Source organism: Leishmania martiniquensis, chromosome 32 (genome assembly GCF_017916325.1).
Source record: "Leishmania martiniquensis isolate LSCM1 chromosome 32, whole genome shotgun sequence".
In the NCBI taxonomy this organism is placed as follows: Eukaryota; Euglenozoa; class Kinetoplastea; order Trypanosomatida; family Trypanosomatidae; genus Leishmania; species Leishmania martiniquensis.
In genome coordinates this window covers 540,157-555,544 of record NC_090167.1, presented here as the reverse complement: position 1 = coordinate 555,544, position 15,388 = coordinate 540,157, and the positions used below count along the sequence as shown (strand labels likewise).

The 15,388-nt window shown below is 60.1% G+C and overlaps 4 protein-coding genes across 4 annotated transcripts; 3 read left to right on the top strand and 1 right to left on the bottom strand.

Annotated features, from left to right (window-relative positions):
- Nucleotides 1-79: 79 nt before the first annotated feature.
- On the top strand, nucleotides 80-5,059 carry LSCM1_01786 (uncharacterized protein; the record flags this gene model as incomplete). The annotated part of the gene is made up of 1 exon (XM_067319386.1): nucleotides 80-5,059. The coding sequence occupies one exon, from the start codon at nucleotides 80-82 to the stop codon at nucleotides 5,057-5,059; it is 4,980 nt and encodes a 1,659-aa protein (XP_067175935.1).
- Nucleotides 5,060-6,298: 1,239 nt separating this feature from the next.
- Nucleotides 6,299-8,635, top strand: LSCM1_01785 (uncharacterized protein; the record flags this gene model as incomplete). Its single annotated transcript, XM_067319385.1, has 1 exon — nucleotides 6,299-8,635. One exon carries the CDS (start codon nucleotides 6,299-6,301, stop codon nucleotides 8,633-8,635), a length of 2,337 nt encoding a protein of 778 aa, XP_067175934.1.
- Nucleotides 8,636-10,217: 1,582 nt separating this feature from the next.
- On the top strand, nucleotides 10,218-11,144 carry LSCM1_01784 (uncharacterized protein; the record flags this gene model as incomplete). Its single annotated transcript, XM_067319384.1, has 1 exon — nucleotides 10,218-11,144. The coding sequence occupies one exon, from the start codon at nucleotides 10,218-10,220 to the stop codon at nucleotides 11,142-11,144; it is 927 nt and encodes a 308-aa protein (XP_067175933.1).
- Nucleotides 11,145-12,833: 1,689 nt separating this feature from the next.
- On the bottom strand, nucleotides 12,834-15,206 carry LSCM1_01783 (uncharacterized protein; the record flags this gene model as incomplete). Its single annotated transcript, XM_067319383.1, has 1 exon — nucleotides 12,834-15,206. The coding sequence occupies one exon, from the start codon at nucleotides 15,204-15,206 to the stop codon at nucleotides 12,834-12,836; it is 2,373 nt and encodes a 790-aa protein (XP_067175932.1).
- Between the last annotated feature and the right edge of the window lie 182 nt (nucleotides 15,207-15,388).

Here is a 15,388-nt window from a genome sequence, read left to right as displayed (position 1 = left end):
TCCGCCTCAGCACGCCCTTCCTGCGTGAGCGGTGTCCCGCGCTCGTGCCGTTGCGAGCCTATCTGCGTCGCTATCAGCCATGTCCACTCCTGCCGCGAAGTGCCTCGGTGAGCTCCTCGATTTTTTGCCGCACCACCGCTTCACCAAGGTACAGGAGGTCGTCGTTCCAGCCTTGTTCACGAATGACCACAACTGCCTTGTGGCCGCGCCGACTGGGAGCGGCAAAACGATGCTGTTGGAGGTGGCGATGCTGCGTCTTTTCAGACATTTTCTTGCGCCCCAGGCAAACATTTACGAAGACAGAAGACATCGGGACGGCAGGAAGAGAAACACGGCGATGACCGTGCCGCAGCGCAAGTGGAAGGCGGTGTATATCTGTCCCATCAAGGCTCTCGCGAGCGAGAAGTACGAGCACTGGCGCGCCCAATTTCCAACGTTGACGGTGGTCGTCGAGACGGGCGACCAACAGCAGCAGGCGAACCAGCAGGAGCAGCACTCAGGCGCCATAGCGACCGCGACTGGAGAGAGTCGAGCACGCGATGGGCTTGAAAATATGGCCTGTGTCTCCAAGGCTGACATTCTCGTCACCACGCCGGAGCGATGGGACAGCATCACACGACGTTGGAAAGAGAAGGAGGTGATGGCGATCGTCAACTCCGTCGGTCTCCTGCTCTTGGACGAGGTGCACACGGTGCAGGAGGAGCGCGGCGCCGCGATGGAAGCAATCGTGAGCCGTGTCAAAGTGATTCAAGCGTCGTCGACGGCGATGCAGCAGAACTCGGCGACAGAGGCGAGGCTGACCCGCATTATCGCGATTAGTGGCACGCTGCCCAACAGCCGCGACCTCGCCGAATGGCTGCAGGTGTCACCAGAGATGACGTTTACCTTTGCACCCACAGACCGCCCTGTTCCACTGACCATACGCGTGATCGGTTACGCGCACGACTCGCCCAACCCGTTTGCTTTTCATCGCTTCCTCTCTTTCAAGCTCTTCTCCCTCGTGCAGCAGTTCAGCCAAGGCAGGCCGACCCTCGTCTTCTGCGCCTCTCGCAAGGAGACGATAAGCTCAGCACAGCGCATCGTCGAAGACATCCGCGACGCTGCAGCTCGCCAGGGGCGGTTGACCGAGCTGCAGCCCTCTGCAGAAGCACAGCAGCTGACGCAGCAGGCTAGCGACAAGCAGCTGCGCAGCTGCTTGATGATGGGTGTTGGCTTCCACCACGCTGCTATGACAAAGGAGGACCGCCAGCTCGTGGAGCGAATGTTTCGCGAGGAGTACATTGCCGTCATCTGCGCCACCACAACCCTCGCCTTGGGCGTGAACTTGCCGGTGCACCTCGTACTCGTCAAGGGGACCAATTTTTTTTCGAATGGGCAGTGTCAGGACATGCCCGTATCGGAAGTGATGCAGATGTGCGGGCGCGCTGGTAGACCGGGCTTCGACACGCATGGCATGGCACTAGTACTCACCACTCAGCGAAGCGTGCACCTGTATGAGACGCTCGCTAGTGGCGCCGTCACGTTAACCTGCGTCGAGAGTCACCTACATTGCCACATGATCGAGCATGTCAACGCGGAGGTGGCGCTGCGCACCATCCACAGCTTTTCCACTGCCATGGACTGGGTCAAGACTACGTTCTTTTGGATCCGCCTGCGCAAGTTCCCGTCACACTACGGGCTGCAATTTGCCAACCGAGCCGAGGAGGTGAAGTTCAACGCAGAGGCGTTCGTGGAGGCACTGCTAGAGCGGGTGCTGCGCGTGCTCATGGAGGAGGGCTGCGTGCGTCTGAGCGGTGGCGGCGCCTTGGCGCTCTCGTCGCCGCATGAAACAGGAGCTCCGGTAGCAACAAGCGACATTGATTACATCAAGCATCCGTCTGCGGTCTTTGAAGCGACGCGACTGGGCCGAGCAATGTCGCGCATGTACATCCTCTTTGACACAGTGTGCACGCTCAACGCCAAGGTGAAAAACCACGGTGCGGCGATCTTGAGTCGCGGCGCGCCCGATGACAACTCTGGCGTGGATTCGGCTCCCGGCGCAGTGGACGTCGGGGAAGCGACCGCTGCACAGAAGGCCTCAGCGAGGGTGGAACAGATACCAAACGGTTCGGAAGTGAAGATGGACTCCGCATCCGAAGGCGCGCCGCCGCCGAGCGATTCGACGGGTGCCACTGTGTGCGTGTCCAAGCAACAAGTGGTGCCCTTCCATCTTCGGGAGGTCCTCCAGCTTCTCTGTCACTGCCAGGAGCTTGTGGAGGTTCGCCTGCGCCAGGGGGACCGCGGCCCGCTGAACGAGCTGAACAAGAGAGTGAAGTACCCACTGAACAGCGGGCGCCGCGGGGGACGAGAGGTTCGAGAAGACTGGCAAAAGGCCTATGTGCTGATTCAGGCTCATGTCGGGCTCCTTCCCCTCACGGAGGTGTCCCTGCGAAACGACTCTCTGCGACTGTGGGCAGTGGTTCCCCGCGTGTCGCGCTTTCTCGAAGAGTACACCTGGGCCGCCACCACCTCCTACAGTTTAGCGGCGCACGCCAACGTGCTGTCCCGCTGCATCGAGCGCCGCGTGTGGCCAGACGGGCTTGTGCTGCGCCAGCTCAAGCATGTCAGCGACTCGGTGGCAAGAGCGCTGCTGCGGAGTGGGTATCAAACTTTTGAAAGCGTCCGCGGTGTGGACGCGCGTCAGCTGGAGGTGCTGAGCGGCCGGCTGCCCCCCTTCGGCTCGCAGCTATTGAGTGCGGTGCGACGTCTGCCAAGAGTATCCCTGGATATCAGCTTCACCGCCTCTGTGGCGGAAGGGGACGGCAGACGCGATGGACGCCCCGAAGCTGGTGGAGTTGTGCAGCTCACGTTGTCTTCCAGTGCAGAGGCGACACCTCATGAACGTCTCCCCGACGCAGCGCAGCGGCAGCTATCGATGCCTGCCTCATCCAAGGCTCCAGACGTGAACACACAGGAGTTCGTTGACGAGATCGCGCTTGACTCGACCCGCATGCTGCTTCTTGTCGGGATCCCCAGCGAGGATCGCGTTCTGCTGAAGCGCATTGTACCTCTTTCCGCCCTTCGCTCACAGAACGCCACATGCAGCACATCAGTGGCAGCGCCACAACGGACAACAGATGAGCGCCGTCCGGGGACGATCTGCTTCCCCTTTGTCTGTCCGCCCCTGCCGCTTTGCCGAGGCAGTGGGGATCGGATGGGCAGGCGAATTGAAGCGCGGTGTCTTGTGCTTCGCGTTGTAGGAATGGACACCGTGACGGTGCGGGATGAAGCACTCGCCGTCAATGATGAGAGTGGTGCCAGCGAGAACATGCGCAACTCGGCACCGAAGCCTGCGACGGATGCTTGCACGCCTTCTTCCGCTCCAAAGGAGACGGCGCTTCTTTCTCGCACGAGTGTTCCGCCGACGCAACTGTCAGTGGAAGTGGCCGCTGAGGCCCGCACCGCGTTCAACGAGCTACTGGAAGACTTTAAGTACATCGCGAGTGTGGGGGAACAACATCACCTCTGCAATAGCACGCCACGGCAATCATCTGCCTCACGCAAACGCCCGCGTGGCGACCAGAGTGTGCGCCTCATCGTGGAGGAGCGGCAGCAGCAGACCGAAGTAGAAGGGGAGGGCGAAAAGGACATGGCTGCCACGCGCGTGGCGCTCTTCGCGGTACCAGACGCCAACGTGCCGTCATTGGTACCCGATCCGTCAGATCCACATGACAGAGGTGATAACGCCAACGCCGGAGCGGCTGTGACTCAAGCGTCCCAAGAGCGCGCTGCTGCAGACGGATCGCCCCCCGACTCGGCCCCCCCTTCGCCAGAGCAACTCGCTGGCCCGGCCCCCTGTTTAGCGGCATCTGCGGGTGGCGAGGACGGAGGGTGCCACTCCCCGAAAACAGGAGCCGCAGCGCAGAGGGAAAAGGCACGAATTCGGCTACGCCCGCGCGACTCCCCTCCAGCGTCCCGACCCCCCGACGCCGCTGGCGCTCTCTCCCACGGTTGTTTCCTTGCAGAGCGAGGAGAAGTTCCTTACGCTGCTTCCCAGGCAGCTTGGCGGATGCCAGCGGGCCCGCAAGGCGCTTGCGACACACCCCTTTATGCCACAGTGCCAGCGAATGAGACGCACGCGCACTCTTCTAGATGCACGTCTCCGTGGGGCGGGAAATGGAGCCCTTCGATGGGGACGCCAGCGGTGCCCACGTCTCGTCGTTTTGTCGTACGTGTGCGGCCACCGCACGGCTCTGCTGTTGCCCAATGCGGCGATGTGAGGGGCAGTTGGAGGCGCCCAGAACACGAGGCAGTGGGGCCGCAAGAGGCGTTTTACTACCCACCCAATCCTCATGCGACACCACTAGACATGCGCTACGCTGCCACTGATGTGCAGAGCGAGTGGTGTCCTCCCAGTTGGATGCAGGACCCGAGCTGGATGCCCGATGTCGTTACGTCCACGCATCCGTATCCATATGACATGCCTCCCATGATGGTTCGCCCAGGCCACTACGGGCCGATCCTGGCTTGGCCAAGCGGCGTTGGTCATCCCCAGGGCCACTGGGAGCACGTTGCCGCTGCCCCTGTGTCGCATGTTGTGCCACAACATCCTCCATCCTTCTTCGCGTCCCAGCCTCGAGTCCGATGCGACGAAGTTCACCAGCAGGCGTGGCAGAAGCGGTTCCGGCTGCCCAGCCACCCTCCCACGCCGGTGCCCAGTGTGTCGGTGTCGCATCAACCGTCTCCATTGGCCCCCCACACCGTCTTAAAAACTGAGCCTTGGCTGTCTCCACTGCCACCGTCGGTGTATCCCCGTCGCGAGTGGCATCCATCCCCACCGACGCAGCCTGAGCTCGCACTCCCGTCTCTGTGGGCGCCGTTGGACAATGTGAGCCAGCCGCAGCACTTTGCCACTATGAACAAAGATTGGCGCTCGAGAGTACCTTCTGCACAGATGCCTGAGCGGCGCGCGAACGTCTCTATGGCAAGGCCTGCTTTAATGCCCACGACCGGGGGTGGCAACTTTTCCCCGAACGTTCGCCGCTGCTCCTCCACGACGGCTGTGTCGTGGTGGCAGTGATGGTGTGTGTGTGTGTGTGTGTGTGTCGGATTTCCAGTTAGTGTCGTGCTCAACTTTTTTTTTTGCTCTTCGTTCACTGCTTCATCGGCTGCTCATTCCCTCAGTGCTTTTTTGATCACTCCACATGGAGAAGACTACATCGTTTCACCGAGCACGCCACTTCTTCAGGCAACTCAGAGTTGGGAGGAGAACATTTCCCTCCACCCTACCCTACCGCACCCGATGGGTTCGGTTGCATTCAGAGCGGCGACGATGACGACACGTTGGGCCAATCATGGCGCGGTCTCAACTCGCGAAGCAGAAGCGACAACAGCGCCGGTTTCGTTCGCTCACACGGTGCGTTTTGTGATGCCGCAAAAGAGGAACATCACGCATCCTACCTCTCCTCAATCTGCACCTGTTGCCATCAGCAGAGTCTGTCATTGGCGCCCGTCGCTTTGTTCGCGACAGCGCCGTTCGTATGGCATACACACACACAAGCACCCCACCAAAAACAGCAGCCGACTACGGATCGTCCGTCTCACCCACTGACACGCAAGCACAGACAAGGACATCCAACCCTCTTCCCATCCAGCTCCGACAACCGCATATATCGATACACATACATATATATATATATATATATATTGCTTTCCCCATTCATCGCAGCGTGCGTGAAGCATCGACGTTCGACTGTCTTCACCCCTTCCCCGCTTTGGCTCCCCTCCTCGCTTCTTACGTTGCGGTCTGCTTGCACGGGTTCTGCAGGGACCTATCGCGCTAACGCGAGCGACTGCTTCGCCCTGAACAGTGCGCACGGCACCACTACCTCGCGCTCGCCGCCTTGCAACTTTTTTCCTCTCTCACCCTCTCCCTCTATACCCCCCCTCACGACCTTCCCCGTGTTGATCACGCGAGCCCACCCGCAACTTGTCTCCCCCGTACCTCACCACCGCCCTGCTGCTTGTTTTCTTTCACGTGCGTTCACGGCCCCCCTCCCCCCTTCTCCTGCGCGTGTGTGTGTTTTCGACTCTGAGCCGTTTGTGTGTGCGTCTGTGGGGTGTTTCCCCCTTACCCGCCGGCTGCTGCGGCGTGGGCTCTTTCGATTTGTTTTGCCCCCGGCTCACACTCCCATTCTCATCGGCCCCTGCTCTACTCGCCCCTCCCCCCGGCAGTGCGTTCTGTTGCCGTTTGCTCGTTCGCTTTTTTTTCTTCCTTGTTTTTGTAGCGATTCCCCGCCGGGGCAGTACCCCCACTCTCATGATCGTTGGCGTACCGGGGAAGAAATGGGTGGCGGAAAGCGCATCGGACCTCTTCGTGTCACCGCAAGCAGACCTGAGCGCGGTGCTCTCGTCAGAGACGGTTGTAGACTACCTGCACAGCATTCAGCCTGTCAGGACCGCACGTGTAGCTCGATGCGGCGCTGACGACTCCGACAAGGGCGGAGATGGCAGTTCGGAGGAGATCTCGAGCGACGTGCAGGCTGTGCTGCGGTTCATCGAGCGGCATGCAGACACACTGTTCGCCCTTCTTCACGAAAAGGCGTGTATCAGGGATAGCCTCGTGAGCACGAACCAGCAGTCACACGGCACTTTGCCAACCGGTTGGACCACGCCGGCCGAGGCCGACGTATCATCTACGCTCACAGAGAAGCCGAGTTCATCAAAGGAGAACCACGCTGGCAACTCAAAGATGCCCTGTGGCGCTATGCAGGCCTCTGACGACAGCGCATGCGCCGAGAATGCACCGCCATCAGCCCTCACCACCGGCGGCGACACTGACGCGGTGCAGGAGCGGCGCTGCCTCGCGAACGTGACGGAGCTGCTATCCTTCTGCATCACGCACTCTCCGCAGCAGTGCGAAATCAACGCGATCGTGGCAGCCTGCATCGAAGCACTGAGTCTGCGGCAGACGCTGGAGGCGCAGCGGACATTTGCTGTGCAGCGCCTTCTGTTGGAAGCTTTCGACAACGACTTCGAGACTACCACGCAGACCATCGCCGACACCCTCACGCACTCGACCATCAATGGTGTGGTCAGGAACCTTGCAAGCAACTCTATCATCGCCGAGACCCTTATTGCCCTTTTCGGCTCGGCGCTGTCCGCGGTGTGGATGGTGAAGCCGACGACGAGGACGGCGCTCTTCACATCGCAATGGATTCGGCTCAACTTCCCAACGGCGCTCTGCGTCTATCTCCCCGTCGCGATCCGAGATCCCAGCATGTACCACTATTTCTACTTCTTCAAGGAGCTTCTGAAGCGGGGCTACAGCCACAGTGCTGGGCCGATCGTCGATGTTCTCTTGAGTGAGCCGCTTGTTTCTAACTATGTGGAGGATATCTTACGCTGTGGCGAGGAGGCGGGGAGGGCGCCGATTTTGACGCCAGTGGGTGCCGCAGCGGCACCGGTGTCGCTGGCGGCGGATGGGATGGAGGTGCTGGTTTCGATCATTAGCCTCGTGCGCAAGTCACTGGTGCTGCCTGAAACAAGCTCCATGTACAACATGGCTACACAGTATATTACGCCGGTGGCGGTGCTACAGGCACAGGCGCCACGCATGGTGGCGCTTCTTGCCCCAACAGCAACGGAGGAGGCAGAGCTGGACGCACTTGTGTCTTCTACCAAGTCGTCTCGAAGCCCTTTGTGCGGCGCCTCACAATGCCTTCTCTGCGCCATCGCTCCACTCGGGGGGTACGGCCTGGGCCCACTCCGGCTTGCCGTCTGCGAATTGTTCGTCGAGTTCTCTCTCTTTCAGCTGGCGGGCATCGATAGCATCCTCATCACGAGTGGCTTCTTCCCGGCGTTCATCAGGTGCTGCGAGCGCTTCCCGCAGCACGACGCGCTGGCCAGGGCCCTGCACCGTTGCATCCTGGCCATCTTTCAGCGGCCAATGCTCGCTGGCGAAGGCCTCAGCGCTGCGGCCGAGCGGGATCGTCTTTGGAAGTACCTGGTGCAGGCAGGGACGGTTGCGTTGCTGTGTGGTAGGCTCGAGTCGGTTCTTGGCGCTCTGACGCACCTTGCACAGATCCCCGACACGTCCCTCTCGAGCTTCTGCATCGACGCGCTCTCACACTTGTCCTCACTGCCGCTCTTCCAGTCCGCTGCCGGCGGCCCATTTGAGAAGCATTTGGAGGCTTTCAAGAGGTGCGAAGCTATTCAAGGGCGTGTGCGCTACATGGCTGCCCCGGTCACAGGCGAGCGTTTTAAGGAACGCGGCTCGGCCGGGGTAGCGGAGCCGGTACACCGCGACACGATCAACCTCGCGGGCGATCGCTTCCACGGTCCCAAGGCGGGCGGCATTTCCCGCGGCTCACGGCTCTCTGGGCTCTCAAGCAGACCCCCAAAGGGTGCGTACATCATTGTGCGCCACAGCGCCGATAACGTCCTACCGCAGCGTTCACCAGAGGAGGCCGTAGTAGATATGGAATCTCTGAAACAGGAGGTGCACACCTTGCGGCAGGCAGGCTCCCCAGCCGTGCAGTCGTACCCCAGCTTCAGCAGCGTGCGCTTTGGCTTCTCTTCCTCGCCGTCGGCAGACAGCGAAGACGAACCTAAGCACGCCGCGGTGACTCCGTTGTCAGGTGCGCACAGCGAGTGATCGGACATCTTTTTCTTTTCCCCTATGCGGTTGCTATTGTTGCGCTCTCTGAGCGCCAACTTCGCTTTCACATCCCACCGCGCTACCGCTGGGGCTCCTCTGCTCTTCTCCGTCCACTTTCCTCTCGTACGTTGAATTCCTCTGCGCATGAGTGAAACCTCTTTTCTTGTAGCACTGCAGCGAACTCTAAAGACGTGTCGGGGCACAGCTGTCATTGCGTGCGGAATTTCAGTGGCCTCCCATGCCCCCGCTTCTCTCCTCCTCCCTCCCCCCTCTCTCTCCCTCTCTCGCTCTGCGTGAGTGCAAGCAAAGCGGTTTCCCATCTGCATGCCAAGTGGCACTCCTCTTGTGCTGGCGGCCCCGGGTGCAGCGGCCGCGACGCATGGGCGGGTCGGAGGGATTTTTCCGTGCCATCGCTGTCGGCGGGTCGAGTGGGCGGTGGTGCTGCGCTGCTGTCTCCATGGATGTGGCCGGTCACGGTGTCGGCGTGGCCTGGGCGTGTCGGAGGTGGCGGTGCACGGAGGGCCCGAGTCGGCGCGTTTCTGCGCCGCTGCTGCACCACCACGCCATGGGCCGGGGGAGGGTTCGGGGTCATGCCTAGTGGCAACTCGTGTGGTGTAGGGCAGAGAGGCTGACAGCAATGAAAAAGAAGAGGAGCTTTGTGTATTATTAGTTGCTGTTCTGAAACACCTTCGATCCTCCTCATTCTGCCGGCGGTGATGTCGCAGCCATGTGTGGGATACTCGTAGCACCACAGGTGGCTCCTCGGCTGCACTGCTTGTGCGTTGGGTGGTGGCCTCTTTTTTCGTGTCTGTTGCCGTTGGCTGATTGCCTTCTATCTCAGTCTACCGTGCTAATGTGGAAGCAGCTGCACTGGAGAAGTTTCTCTCTGCCGAGTGTTGCCGATGCGCGGGGAATCGGTTGAGGGGCCGCTCGTCAGATTCTTTTCTGCGTGTGTGTGTGCGTGTTTGTATGGCTTTGTTCCTTTCCTGCTGCCATTACACTGCCCGCTCTCTGTCTCTCCGGTGAAGCGGGACGGCGATGGGCAACTTTCAGAGGGAAGCCGAACTGAGGAAAAGAGAAAAATGGACATCAAAAAGGGCTGCGCGCCAACGTCCACTACGCGTACACTCGTATCGGCGCATCCACGTGCCTGAGGATGTACTGCAGCGTCGCGGTTCTTTGCACTCCTCCCCCTCCCCCACCCCCTCAAAGCACGGGGGGCGATTATATGCACCGCCTCTGCGAGAGGACACGTCTCACGAATTCCCCCTCCCCTTCCTTTCCACAAAAAATTTTTTTTGTCGTTTCTTTTGGCGGCTGTGGTCGCGTCAGCAGATTCCTCGAGTCGTGCTGCCGTCACCGGTCGATATATAAAAAAAAGAGCTTTGGGTCTGCGTGCGACAGCAGGGAGACGTCAGCGTGCAACTCACAAGGGAGATCGTATCGTTTCCTTCCACACACACACACAAAGACATATCATACGTAGCCACGGCGAAATAGTATTAGAACAGGGACGAGGACACCAGTCGATCCGAGTCGCCCGCCCTACCTCACCAATTGCCTCTCCTGTCTTCGCTTCATGGACGCGAGTGCGGGGCGGTGTTTCCTGGATGTGTACAGGGACGGGTGCGATGAACCTCGTCGGCTACAGCTGCAACCAACCGTCAAGTTCCATAATGTGCTGAAGGTCTTCGGCAGAGCGGGTGATCTGTATTGGTATGGACAGCGCATCGACCCTCAGACGACCCCCGCTGCCGTGGGCATGAGTTGCGGCATCGACCAGGCGAATACGCTGTGGTTCATTCCAGCGCCGCCACGCTCACAGCTGTGCGCCGTTTCCCGCGTGGGCTCCACCGCGCCCCTCGACTCGCCCTCGTCAGCCGACGCTACCATGAGCTCGGCATTCCACTTGGCTCGCAGTACGTCGCTTCTCGCCCACTTTGATGATCGCTCCGTTCCATGGCAGCGCAACGGTCACAATGCAGATAGCCTCACCCTCATTGGAGCACGAATAGCGTCACTATCAGCTGACCATCGACCCTCTTGGTATTCTCGGCCGCTCCTCTTGTCCCCCGTGCCACCCCCGCTTCCTCCACCGGCCGTGACACGTCTTAGCTCCGCTGTGCAAGCATCGCTGTCGCACCAGCCAACTCGATCATCACCCCCCTCTGCGAATGCAGCGAGGCCGCCGCCCGCCGCCGCCCCGATTCGGCGCAACGCGGCAGTCTGCATAGATCCGCATATCCTCGTCGATCCCACGAGTGACGCTGTCGAGACGCTCCAGAGAGAGCTTCGGCTCTTGAGCTATGAGGTGCGAGCGATGCAGTGCCGCGATCGCCTCGATTTCAGCCCGATGCGGCAGCCTGCGGTGCGACCTCCCCGGACAACGGCAGCGTCGGTGACGGGGCCGGGTGTGGAGGAGCTCGCCACGGAGCTGCACGACAGGCAGATGCGCCGCCTTTACGATCAGCGCCGCCTTTGCCTGAACCTTGGGCCTCGCGGGTAGGCGCGGCGTCGCCCGGGGGAGGAGGCCGCCTGGGCCCCTGGCAAAGGGGCACCACGCCGAGGGGGGCGCCGGCCTGGCAGGGCGCCTGGCGAGGGGGCTCGAGGCGCGGGGGAAACGGCGTGCCGGGAAGGAAAGGCCGGGGAGAGAAGTAGCGCAGGAAGCATGCGTCGTTGGGGGTCCTCGTGCTGCTTCTGCAGCGGCGACGTTTTGGATGTGGGAGTGCCAAGGGAGCGAGAGAGGCGTTGGGGCTGCCACGCGCCCGACCGTTCCTCCCCCCTGAACTCCTCTTCCCTCCTAAAAAGATGCCGTATGGATTCTTTCGAGGGATTCACTTGTTCCACAAAGACGCCGGCGGCCTTGCCACAGTGGCAGTGAACATTGCGTAGCTTCAGCCCACCAGAAACATACACTTGCATCGAGGCGCACGCGAGACCCGCACCTACGTTTGGGTCAAAGTCGATTCAGGCGGATCTCACCTGCCAAACACCACAGCCGCTTCCTCATTGGTGCTTTGTGTGTGTGTGCCTTTTGGTGTCGACATCTCTGCTTTTTTTCATGCGAAGAGAGAAAGGCACAGAAAGAGAGGATTGCATCCCCCACAAACAAGGAGATGCGCAGGCACACGGTGCCACATCCAACATGTCCACTCAGGGAGCCATCGCCCCCCCCTACCCACACACCCGCGACGACGCGCACACACACAAAGCGTGGGTACTTCATCTGCTGCATCGTCGTCGTCGCCGTCACGCCGGCTATCCTCCTCTTCATTCACTGCACGTGGCATTTCCGAAACAATCGCACACAGACACACACACCAAGTACGTAGGTATGCACTGATACCATCGCCGCGGTCTGGCACTTCCACGCTGACTGTATTCTTTTCCTAATGTTTACCTTCAGTATTATGAAGACCAAAGCCCAGCGTCCCTTCAAACGAAGCAGTGCTTCCAAGGTCGCCGGGACACTGGATGCGGAGGGATGTAACAGGCTGGGCTTGCCTTTGTTGCCGACGAACATTGGCAACCGCCTCAACAACAATACATATATATATATATAAGCAAAGGTGCACTGAACTTCATCGTTCGCTAGCACAGGTGAAATAAGAAGCCACTTGTAAAACCGAAGACGCGAACGGTACAACGTCCTCTGCCTCCCATTCGCTATCCCGCGAGGCGGAGTCACTCCGAGAGTTGCTACCTCAAACACATCAATCCCCCGTTTGATTCTGTCCTCTCGCTGTCTCTCTCTCTCTCTCGCCTTCCCGAGGTCTCTACACACACAGATCTCGCCTAATGAGTTCATCCTCGCCATCACGATGCCACGCGCATGTGTGTGTACCTCTCTCTGTGAAGCCGCCAGCCGCATCCCCCATCACCACCCCGAGAACCATGCTGCCATACGCGCTTCACACAAAAGTACCCCGCTGAGCTGGCGAAGAGAGAGGCACGACCGCCGCTCGATGTGACACCGCGGAAGAGTATAGTGCCCTTTTCTTTGACCCTGTGAGGATATGCTCGGCGGAAGTTGGGCAACCGGGGGACCACCTGTGGCGCATGGCTCGCATACACACACTCTCTTGAGATGGAGTCGGGCACGTCAGTTCATCTCAGTCACGAACGGGGGTGCGCAGCGACCACACACTAGTTGGGTTTCCGACGCAATCGATGGAAACGGTGTCGTACAAAAACCCTAAACGGTGGGTCGCACCGAGGCGATGGTTGAGCAGGCGTCCAGGAAAGACTCCGTGGACCACTGCGGCGGATCGGCGAAGGCCCACATGTAAAACTGCGTGATGGGTGTCACTTCCCACTTGCAGCGGCGGCAGAACGTCAGCACTGCATTCTTGTCACGTGACTTGCCCTTGGTGGCCGTCTTCTCCATCACACACTCGATGATGTTGCCGTCGTTGATCATGTGTGTGTCAACGTTGGCGTCGCTAATCATGACAGGAAGCTTGTTTGCACCGGTCGTGCGGCTTGTCGCCAGCACCTCGTCTTCGTACTCGCGCACGTAGCCGTCAAAGGTCCACATCCCATCGGTCATGCTCCCCGCCCAAACGCGCAGCCGAACCGTCTTCTTTGCTTCAGAGGGATACACAAAGTTGCGCACATCGTAGCGGCCATACTCGATCCCGTCCGGGTTGACAAAAATCGCACCGCGGCTGACGTCCTTGTACGCCTCCAGGCACGTTTTGATGCCGCAAACGGGGTAGTGCTCCAACAGCCGCACAGGGCCGCTCTTCGGTAGCTTGCCGAAGGATTCGGAGAGCAACTTCACACGGTCGTGCAGCAGCATCTCCGAGCCGTGCTGCTTGCCGATGATCATCATGTCAGAAATGTAGATCACATCATCCAGCATGGAGGCCTCGACGCAGAACAGCACGCGGCACGCCGGATCCTCCGCCGCTGAAGCCTCCACCTCCCCTCTGAGCTTCTTGACTAGCTCTTGCATCACCACCGGCACATCGTTCAACTGGAACAGAAGGTTATACGATGTGAGGTGGACATAAACGCCCGTGTCATAACCAATCAGTGACACCTTGTCTCCCCAGATCCACGGCGTGACGAGGTAGTGCTGCAGCTTCGCCGCCGACTGCACAAACTGTACGTAGTCAAGCACGTAGTTGGGCTCCGAGTACGTGAATGTGTACGGCAGCGGCCGCTTCACCGCGCGACGCTCCGCCTCTAAAATCTGCTCCACCCGCTCCACATCGGTCACCATGGGGCAGTCAGGGATGAAATACTCCTGCTCTAGCGTGATCGATGCGTCGCTCTTCTTGAGCAACACCGACACGTCGGCCGCAGCCTTCTCCGCCAGCTCCTCAGCCTTGAAGCTCTCATCTATAGCAATGACCCTCTCAGGGTCCAGGTTCGAGGCAAACTCGAAGGCCTCTGGGTGCATAGTCTTCGCGTGCGCCCTCGCGAAGCTCACTCCACGGTCGACCAGCAACGCCAGCTCGGGGACCAAGGCCACAACCACGTCCAGCTGCAGCCCGGCCTTGACGAGGTAGTGCACCACGTAGTGCGCTTGGTACTTGTTGGTGGAGAAGGCATCATCAATGACTATGCCCCTCATTGTAGCTTTCCTCTCCAGCGCCGATCGCAGTGGCGCCAGTCGCTCGAGTGGGCTCATTTCCTCCTCCTCTGCTTCCTCAGCCTCCTCCTCTTTCTCGCCGCCCGCTACTTGGCTGGCCGCTGGCTGCGATGGCGACTTGAGAGAGACGTACTCGAACCCCTCCTTTTTCGCGATCGACTGCGCCACGCTCGTCTTGCCAGTCCTCTTGTAGCCCACCACCATCACAGCGCGCGGCGTGTTCTTGGTAACGTGGGGCTGAACCGCAGTCGGTGGAGGTACAGAGAGCGGCCGCGGCACTGGCGGCGCCGGTGCCGCCATGGGCAGCGATGGCTGGGCGCTGACGGCGCCCAGGCCGATGTTGCCCTGCGGATTCATGTTGGGATGCATGCTCGGCATTGGGCTTCGTTGGTTACTGTTGTACGGTATGCGGCCGCCCCCACCCATCATGTTATTGTTCATGCCCATCGAATTGGGCGGCATATTGTGCATTCGAGGCTGCACCGGAATCTGCTGCTGCGGTGGCTGTTGGTCATAGCCGCCATTCATCTCCATGCCACCTACTTGCTGATACGTGGCCGGTATTCCGCAATAATTGCCGAGCATACCGCTGCCACCACCGCTACTGCCGCCGCCGCTGCCACTACCGCCCACCATGCCATTGAGACCCTGATACTGGTTATTTGGCATGCTTGGTTGGCGATTGTTGCGACCCATGCGGGGGCCGGACGAGTACCCTTGCTGTGGACCGTTGCCCATGAAACCGCCGCCTTGCCCGTAGCCGCCAGCAAGATTGCCACTGCCAGGGCCGTAGCCGCCACCACCCTGGTGGTAGTTGCTGTTGTCGTACATCATTCCTCCACTGTAGCGCTCGCTTTGCATTGCGCCTCCGGGACCCCCGCCGTTGTTGTAGCCTTGCTTGCTGTGCGTCGGGCTCGACTGGTATTTCGATATCGGGAACGATGGCGCGTTGGGGTTGAGATTCGACATGGTCGCTGAGGGGTTCAAACAGATATGCGCCTTAAGAAGAAGCGCGGCTTTCGATCGCGACTATATATCCCTTAGTGAAACGTTGGCTGTGTGCGTGTGTATGCGTGTGGATGTGTGTGTATGCAGCCGCAGCGTTCCGGGCACACTCCCCCGTGATGACGTATGGGCCACCGAGAGGCGCA